This window comes from Orycteropus afer, unplaced genomic scaffold (genome assembly GCF_000298275.1).
Source record: "Orycteropus afer afer isolate SDZICR_OR568_19922 unplaced genomic scaffold, OryAfe1.0 scaffold00154, whole genome shotgun sequence".
Classification (NCBI taxonomy): domain Eukaryota; kingdom Metazoa; phylum Chordata; class Mammalia; order Tubulidentata; family Orycteropodidae; genus Orycteropus; species Orycteropus afer.
In genome coordinates, this window is record NW_006921741.1 from 3,022,940 (window position 1) to 3,033,183 (window position 10,244).

Genomic DNA, 10,244 nt, shown 5'->3' on the forward strand with positions numbered 1-10,244 from the left:
AGGATGTGAATAGATTGGGACTCTCATATACTTCTAGTGGGACAACCACTGTGGAAAGCAGTATGGTGATTCCTTAAAAAGTTGGAATTAGAAATACCATTTGACCCAGCCATTCCATTACTAGGTATATATCCTAAAGAACTGACAGCCAGGACAAGAACAGACATATGCACACCCACATTCATTGCAGCACTATTTACAATAGCCAAAAGAAGGAAACAACCTAGGTGTCTACCAACTGAGGAATGGATAACAAAACTATCGTACATACACACAATGGAATATTATGCAACCCTAAAGAATAACATAGAATCTTCAAAACACTGCATAATGTAGATGAACTTGGAAGACATTATGCTGAGTGAAATAAGTCAATCACAGAAGGACAAATACCGTATTAGTCCATTATTGTAAAAAGTCAAGGAAAGGTTTATATATAGAAGGAAATTTTCTTTGTTGGTTATCAGGGGTAGAAGGGGAGGGGAATGAACACTATTAGATAGGTAGAGATAAGTATTGTTTTGGGTGAAGAGAAGGGCACACTCAAATGTGAGTGATCAAAACAGTGACATTGAGAAAAGGGAAGACAGAGAGAGGTACATGGGAGGTACAGACAACAAAGATGAACCTTTCTGCACATACAGTACTGTGTTGTCAGTGAAGGCAAATATTGATATATGGGTGATTAGATGGGTGGCTGCACAGGCTGAACTATTAGGTATGTCTACAGCAACTCCTCAGAAGGAAGATGGGGCAATCTACTTCCGTAGTGATACTGCCTCGGAAACCCAAGGAGGGGTCGCTATGACTCGAGTCCGACTCGACGGCACATAACAACAACAACAACAACAACAACACAGGGGGGAATGTGCCCATGACCATGTATAGGATTGTCAGACAATATTTCTACAGATGTATTTGTATTTTCTGTGAGAATTTCCAGATATATAGTAGAGCTGACAAGGGACAAGGTTATAGTCACTTCTTGGCCACAGCTAGCTACCCAGAGGGAGTGAATAGCTAGACCTGTGGGCTTGGGACTGTAGTCACAGGGGACATCAAGCTTAATTGTATAATATACTACACAAAAATATTGTTCCACATCCCACTTTGGTGAGTAGCAATGGAGACTTAAAAGCTTTCAAGTGGCCATCTAGATGCAACAATGAGTCTCTCCTTGTCCAGAGCAAAAAAGAATGAAGAAAATCAAAGACACATGGAAACAATTAGTCCAAGCAACTGGTACACCATGCAATCCTCAGCCCATATGACTGTGAGACCAGAAGAACTAGATGGTGCCTGGACCCCACTGTCAACCACTCAGAGGGGAATCTCTGTAGAAGATCTCCTACAGAGATCCTGGATAGAGTGGGAGAACAATGTGAAACAAAACTCAAAATCATTACCCCGCCCGCCCAAAAAAGGACCAGCCTTGCTGGTCTGATAGAGCCTGATGGACCACTGAGATTATGGCCCCTAGCTGCCCTTCAGGTCTAGAACTGAACCCACTCCTGTGGCTTCCAGCCAAACAAAAGACAGGCAGATGAACTGAATATTTACATTAGGTAGATACACTTCTTGCAGAGGTCAATCATGGGAGAATAGAAGGGGTGTGTATGCACAGGGAGACAGCTTGGTGGGCAAGAGTACATGGGAAGGAAGGACACAGGGAAGAGGTAACTATGGGGAGGAAGTGGGATGGGAGTTGTATTGGGGGAAATTGCAGTCTTTGTCATGAGACAAAGTGTATGTGAGCCTCTATATTGAAAGTGAATTTGCTCTGTAAACTTTCACCCAAATCACAATTAAAAAATTTCTTACCCTTTCCAATGTAATTTCTTCAAATTCATATTCAATTTCTGTCCCATTGACCTGAAAATTAGAAAAAGAGAATCATTAAATATATACTGAGGAGGGATAATGACATTTTTTCAAAAGAATTGGAGGTTAAATTTTCATTCTAGTTATGAATAAACCACACTTTCTTATGTTTGTGTCTTCATCCAAATGAAATACAATCCATGATATTCTAAAACATATAAGAATTAAGAATCCACAAAAGAAAACCAGGGATTATTGTTTTTACTAGAATTATGTGATTTTGTGGGGAGCAGAGGGGCTGGAAGGGACAATACAAAATATGCAATTGTGAGTTTACAAAGCCATCTAGGAGGACTGTTACAGTTATGAGAAAATTAACTCCCAAACATTTTTTTTTTTTAAGTATTATGAATGAACACTAAAATATGACCTTAAAAAACCTGTGGTAAACGTAGCACAACCCTTTCTTGCAATTAAAAAATAAAAATAAAAATTTCAGTAAAATAGCATCAAGAATGTGTCTAATAAGAAATGTCCTTTGTTTAATGGCTCAGTCTCAGGTAATTCATCCCTATTATCCTCTTGATGTATTTGTTGGAAAGCATACTCATGTACTTCAGTTGCAGTAGGAAAAGAGAAAAGTAGGACATATTGACATTCCAAGTGGGAAACAATAATAACCATCCAACCAATTCTTAAAGTGACTTGAACTTATAGTTGTTGTTGTTGTTGTTGTTGTTATGTGCCGTCAAGTATTGCCCAACCTTCCTTCTGAGGAGTTGCTGGTGGGTTTGAACCACCAGCCTTCTGGTTAGCAGTCAAGAACTTTAGCCACTATGCTACCAGAGCTCCTTGAACTTATAGAGACAAATACATTTCAAATATAGGCAGGTAACTCATAACACGTCCCATAGATTTCAACAGATGTCTGCACAGCATGTATAAAGAATTGCTTTGAAATAATTGAACAAATATTCAATTCCTGTTTTTACCTATCACAGACAATTTCTCAGCGAAGCCTCTGAACAAGAAAATTCTCAAACTGGCAGTTTCTTTTTCTATGCTGTATCTCAATGACATCATGAACATTTAGGAATAAGCCAACCTGAATAATTTTTAACTGCAAAACCCTAATTTTTATAGGGTTCTAACTTCAATTTACTCTTCCCTCTTTAGAAGAATTTAATCACAGTGCAGGCAGATTGAGAGGTCTATGGAAGCAAGGACTAGATAATCCTACTTACAAATACAAAGTCTGGCAAGAAAGAGTTGATAAGAGAAAAAAAACGGGGGGAGGGAATGAATGATTGACTGAAGTAAGAAGTAATTTATTTATCTGATTTATAAACACAGATACTTGTACATATTCTCCCATAAGGAATTGGATGTAGTATCAACTGATAACATAATGATAATTATAATCAACAAAAGTAACATTAAATCACATAAACCATGAACTATTTGTTAACTCCCAAGTATAACAATGACAATAGACTTTATTATGTGTGCTCACCAGCCACTATAGAGCATTTTTTTTTCCTAATTACATGAGTTAATTGATGAGTCACATTTTACTGTGTTAGTACATTATCAAACATGCCTAAATTAAATTTGATTTTCTGGACTTCAACAACTTAATGACTCATGGATATTTTGTTCTTTACATGTAAAAATAAACACAACATGCAAAGTCTTTGTATATATGTGTTTCTGTATTATTTTTTTGTTTCTCTGTTTAGTTGCCAGACATGACAGAAAGAGAAGGCTGAACTAATGTTACACATTTTCATTCTTAGTATGGCACTGTGCAGCTTTTCTTTGCTTCAGTGCTTCTCTAGAGTGAAGCCCTTCATATCATTAAAATGCTGCTAACTGGGTGGGTGGCAGGAATCAAAGAAAGGAAAAAGATCTTCTGATAAATATCTAAGGGCTCAGGGTAAAAGAAATTCTTTACGTGCTTAAAAGATAACAATACTGTAGTTCAGGAAAGATATTTGAGAGCTTCTTTGTAACATCTATTTGAAGAGCTTTGGCGGTGCAACGGTTAAGGCATTTGGTTGCTAAACAAAAGGTTGGCAGGTTCAAACCCACCAGCTACTCCTTGGAGAAAGACCAGGCAATCTACTTACACAAAGATCTATAGCCTTGGAAATCCTATGGGGCAGTTCTATGCTGTCCTATAAAGTCACTATGAGTCCGAATCAACTGCATGGAAGTGGGTTTAGTCTTGGTTTTTGGAATGGTACAGTAAGCATCCCTGGTGGAACAGTGGCAAAAGCACTCAGCTTCTAATGGAAAGGTTAGTGGTTTGAACCCACTAGCTGTTCCCTGGGAAAACGATGTGGCAGTCAGCTTTCATAAAGATTACACCCTTGGAAACCCTATGAGGCAGTTTTACCCTGTCCTCCATGGCTGCTATGACTCAGAATCTACTCATCTGACCATGGCTTTAACTTTTTTTTTTCCCCCTAAGTATATATTCCTCATCACTAGGACACAGTAGTCTATACTATAAGTAAAGCCCTCTAAGGCAAGAACTCTTACAACCTCCTTGGAAAGAAATGTGGGGAGAAATGATAATACAAAGAACAAGTAAGAATACTTTCATTTTATTTAGAAAAGTGATTGTTATTGAGTGGTGAGGAGACAAGAGGCAACTAAAACATTTCACTCCTTGCCATAATTTCATGTATCCTTCTCAGTAAAACCAGAATCACATTAAAGGCTCCTAGCAGGAGCTCTGGTAGCATAGTGGCTAAGACACTTGCCTGCTAACCAGATGGCTGGCGGTTCAAACCCACCAGCCACTCCTCGGAAGGAAGGTTGGGCAATCCTACTTCCATAGTGATACTGCCTCGGAAACCCAAGGAGGGGTCGCTATGAGTCGGGGCTGACTCGACGGCACATAACAACAACAACAACAGCATCTTCTGAGGTGTTTACAGGCAATTCAGTGTTGTCTGAACTTGCCTTGGTTTTTCTCTATATCCTGAATAAGCTTATCAACATAGACCTTCTCTCTCACAAAGTTATCCTCCTGAAAAGTCTGGCAAATATTTTATTATGTTACCAGCAACAATTCCTGCAATGTTATGCACCCTGGTAATATTTTATCTTCCTGATAGTTTTAGGCTGGGAGAGCTCCATGATTAAGGCTCCATTAACCCAGTGCTAGCCCTGACTGTGACTTACAGGTTTCTCTCCAACTTGATTACTAGAAAAATGAGAGGATTGTCATTTTTATAGAAATGAATGGCCAGTAAGGTAAAATAAATTTCCCAGATTAAAAAAAAAAAAACAACTTTTTCTTCAGATACTTGATTTTTTGGAGCTCTGGTAGCATAGTGGCTAAGACACTTGCCTGCTAACCAGATGGCTGGCGGTTCAAACCCACCAGCCACTCCTCAGAAGGAAGGTTGGGCAATCCTACTTCCGTAGTGATACTGCCTCGGAAACCCAAGGAGGGGTCGCTATGAGTCAGGGCCGACTCGATGGCACATAACAACAACAACAACAACAAATGGCTCTATGGAACAGCAGGTTCCTATGGTGGTCAGAAAATCAATTTGATGTGACACATTGTCCTGCTCTGTTCTGGGCACCTTGCCTTCCTAGTATCGTATGGTAGTTTAGTCGAGAAACTGACCTATGTTGTTATGTGCAGTCGAATCGGACCCGACTCATAGCGATCCCTCCTTGGGTTTCCAAGGCAGTATCACTACAGAAGTAGATTGCCCAACCTTCCTTCTGAGGAGTGGTTGGTGGGTTTGAACCTCCAGCCTTCTGGTTAGCAGTCAAGTGCCTTAGGCACTACACTACCAGAGTGACCCATAGCCCATTCAAATTCAAATTTGGTATTTAAAGTTCTAATTTTATAGACTTTGAATGCTTTACATATTTTTATTCTTTCAGACAGCTTTTTGTTAATTTTGCTAAGTTTTTTTTTTCTTTAGTGTTAGTATAACCACCTGCCTAGATGATGATATAATTTGATTTTAAGATGTATTTTTATCTCCTGAAATGAGAATTTCATGAATAACGCATGTGATCTATTCCATGTTTAAATGTTCTTTAATTGGAATCTTAAATACTGATTTCTCTGATTTTTTTTTTTTTTACCACCACATTTGTAATTTCATCAAAGTAAACAACATATTAAACTATGGGATGAGTGAATTTTAAACATCTCTCATATCATACAGTATAAAAAGGGCTGAAATAGGGATATCAAAGCATTGCTTTCTTTAGACTAAACACAATTCAAGCCAATGGACTATTACTGACCATGTAAGATGTGCCAAGCACTCTCATAGGCACTGAGAAAATAAAAGTTTAAGACATGGTATTTATTCTCAAGCAAAATATAGTCCTTAAAGAGGTACCAACTAAAAAATAATAAGGCCCTAGAGAAATGTATTATCCAATATACAAAATATGGAGGTGGACTAGAGTCACAGCCCCATTGTTGCCACATAAAAAATTGGTGTAGATCTATTTACTATTATCTGTGTATATAGATACAATTTCTTAGTAAAAAAAAAAAATCTAACTCCCTGTCATGCAGTTGGATCTGACTCATAGCGACCCCTCCTTGGATTTACAAGAGAGTATTTCTACAGAAGTAGATTGTCCAATCTTCCTTCCTTCTGGTTAGCAGTCAAATGCCTTAGGCACTACACCATCAGAGCTCCTAATTCCTTAGTAGCAAAAAAAAAAGATAAATGATGTACCAATTCTTCCCCTTATGATCAGAAATTATAATATAGTAAACAAGCCATGTCTCGAAAGCTGATGTGTTTGGCACATACAGCTGCTGTTGGATTTAGGGAGGAGTGTGATGAGAATGAGCCCTGGTGCTGTAGTGTCTAAGGCATTTGACTGCTAACCAGAAGGCTAGCAGTTCACACCCACCAGCCACTCCTCTGAAAGATTAGGCAATCTAATTCCTTATTGACCACCTCAGAAACCCAAGAAGGGGTCTCTCTAGAGTCAGATCTATCTCCATGGCAGTGATTTTGGGTTTTTGGTTGGTTGGTGATGAGAACAGGAGCTCTGGTGGTACAGCGTGTAAGGCATTTGACTGCTAACCAGAAGGTTGGTGGTTCAAACCCACCAGGTGCTCTGTGGGAGGAATATGAGGCAATCTATGTCTGTAAATATTTACAGCTTTGGAAACCCAATGGGAGACTATGAGTCAGGATCAACTAGATCACAGTGGGTGATGAGAATAGAGACAAGGGCTTGTGGTTCCCACTTCCTCTTGCTACTGTCCAGCCAAGGCAGGGGTCATGCCACTCTACTTCATCTTTACCTCTAGCATCTATACAGCGCAGTGCCTGGCACATAAATGCACAGTGACTACATGAGTGAGTAAATAGATGAATTAATGAATCCATAAATGAGATTTGTTTGTTGGGTAAAACCTGATGTTCTCTAAGACTCTGTTGCTAGTAGGGATGCAGTTCTCACAGGGTCTGGGCCTTTAGGTATTCCCACCTTAGATATCCTCTCCTCTGAGTTCATGTTTTCTCAGGAACCCTGACTGCATAGGGTCACACCATTACCAAATACCTAAGCAAGTATACATGTATGCATATACACAGGCATGCACACACTCCTCTCCATTCCTTTTTCTTAGTAACTTGCCAACATTTATCCCTCCCTTTCGATGGGAATTGGAAGACTTTTCCAGAATATACCATGATGCCTTACTGCCCTTTACACCTCAAGCTACACTCAAGGTATACTCTCTTACCTTCAGTAAGTAAGAACTTGAGTTATGGAGTCAAAAGATACAGACTTTGAGTCCCAGTTCTAACACTTAAGAGGTATATGTTGAATTCAGAGTTTAAATGGGCAAATTCCTTCATTTCTCAAAGCTCCTATTTCCTCATGTGTAGACTGGTACTAATAATAATCCTTCCTCCATACGGTCATTGTGTCAAGCAAAATAGTACTTCCCTCACATGGTTACTGCTATTCAGTTGCCTGGCACTTACTTCCCTCAGGCCACTTTCATTCAATTTCCTCCTGTGAATGGTACTAATAATAGTTCTTTCCTCATACAGTTATTGTGAGGATTAAATTATACAATTTTTGTGAAACTTAGTGCACATCCTAAATTGCTTAAGACACTTTAGCTATTACCCTACATGATTATCTCCTCTGACCATATTTCACAGAATTGGGGGAATAAGTGAAACTACATGAGTTTACTGCCTAGTACACAGTAGATACTCAATAAGGAGAGCTCTTATCAGTTATGGATAATAATCATATGGAAGGCCTACAACATGTTAAAATATTGAATGTTTGCTAATTTTCTCCAAAATATAAAATATAACCAAATAAGCAAACACACATGCTTTCTTCTACAAAATCCACAAAAAATCTTTAACATCTTTTTCTTGAATCCAAGTAATAGGCATTTCCTTATAGTTAGACATTATCTTAGTTTTCTCTCCCAAATCAGGAGGTCAGTGTGGACTTCAGCTAAAATATTGCTACGAATAAAACTTCTCCCAGCCTCCTATCCACCTATTCTTATAGTTTTGTTTTTAACATTGCCTTGTCCAGTCTTTGTGATTAGTTGCTCTTCAGTTGCCTGGTACTCAATTTCGTAAGCCTGCTTTCATTGAATTTTCAACATCCCATTTCATGAGCTATATTGTATGTTTTTCATCTTTGCATTCCTGTATCTTCTGGCACCATGCTTTTTTTCATAGTAGGTCTCCAGAAAAATCTTTAGAACCAAGTCTCCTGTGAACTCCAAAAATTGAAGAGTTGTCATTTAATGCTCCTTCATCTCCAAGTAAGTTCCTAACAATTTGCACAGTAAGAAGTTCTTAAAATTGCTGTTTCTTCCTATGAAATACAACTTGAATTAACACTTTTGTCCTAGGAGTATTTCTACATGCATATACTGGTAATTTCTAATTTAAATACTGAAGAAATGAATTTAAACATTAATGTAACATGTACTAAGCACCTCCTAAGTGCTAGACATGATACTCCCTGAAGATGCAATGATGAATCAAATATGGTTCCTAGATTCAAGGAACTAAGTCTAGTAGAGGAGGAAAAATAAATAGACACATACAACAGATTGATACAGGGGCTGTGAAAGATGCCTCCAAAACATAACAGGTGTAGTGATGACAGAGGAAGGAACAGAAGAAGGGAAAAAAAATCAGAAAAGTCTTCAAAAAGGAGTTGACATGAGCTAAATGTGTTCACAGGCAGATATATTCACCAGGCCAAGTGGGGAAAGAGGCTGACCAGGCCTGTGAGAGCATTATTAATTAGGTCAACAGAATTTTCCACTGCAGAGAGCACTGGCCTTACAATCAGAAGATCTACATCACAGTCTCAATTCTGTGTAACTTAGGGCAGGACATGATGCCTGAATTTTCTCATGCAAAGAGATCATCTCTGAGGTCCTTCCCAGCTCTGCCCTTCTAGCACCAGAACTTTTCTCTCCATTTACTGACTAAATCATGTTACACTTTGCCTGCCACTTTGATCAAACTACAGCTGAATAAACTCTATTATGGCTATTTTTATCTTCTCTATTCTAAATTTTCAACAAGCAACCCATAACCCTACAAGCTTGTAGCGCTTCAGCCTTCATATACTGCTCTCTGTCACATCCCTTTCGTCATCTAAAAGGTTCTCCAGAAAAGAGGAAACTAATTGGTTGCATTACTTCCCTTCCTTGGCTCCGCTCAAGTTATGACACATTCCCCATTTCTACTCCTCAAAGATCTCAAGATTTCTGGGGGTGAGGTAGCAGGGAGAGGTAAGAAGGTTCTGCTCTACCTCAATCCAAAAGACAGAACAAGTAGAGAAGGCTAGTAATGATCATTATCCCCATCTTTTTTTTTTTTTTTTTTTTAATCAATTTTAGCTCTAAATGTTTCTGCTGAAGAGATGAAAAAACAATCAAATACTGAGAAAGTGAAAGTCAATTTACCAGCATGGAAACTCTAATCAAGACAAAGGCATCATTAGACAAAGCCTAGAGGTTTGTGTGCACACAACCAAATAGTTCATCACCTTCTTTATCTAATGTTCCTTCTCTAGATTGTCTCCACTGCCTGAAAACAAGCCCTCGCCTTCATGTTAAAAAAAGACTATCACACAAAAATTAAAATCCTAGATCCTGGAATCAAAAAGGTCTGGGTTCCAAAACTATCTCTGTCACAAATTGTTAGAATTCATCCTTGCTATATTACAGTGAAAGTTGGAATCTGTTTAAGGCAAAAAGCTGTCAGAGAAGGAAAACTCAAATATTTTCCACTAAAATGAACCATAGGAAAATGGTAAGACCCTGTTAAGGTGGAAAACTTTTGACACAGAAAAACAAGGCAATCACATTGAGTTCTGGCTCTCACAGGTTTCACTGTGTGTGTGTGTGTGTGTGT

The 10,244-nt window shown here is 38.6% G+C and overlaps 1 protein-coding gene across 1 annotated transcript in view; it reads right to left on the bottom strand.

Moving 5' to 3' along the window:
• Nucleotides 1-10,244, bottom strand: part of DLG2 (discs large MAGUK scaffold protein 2) — a 1,122,948-nt gene that overhangs the window by 959,252 nt on the left and 153,452 nt on the right. The window contains exon 3 of the mRNA XM_042781713.1: nucleotides 1,822-1,872. Within this exon, the coding sequence (XP_042637647.1) occupies nucleotides 1,822-1,872 (51 nt within the window). The remainder of the gene's footprint in view (nucleotides 1-1,821; nucleotides 1,873-10,244) is intronic.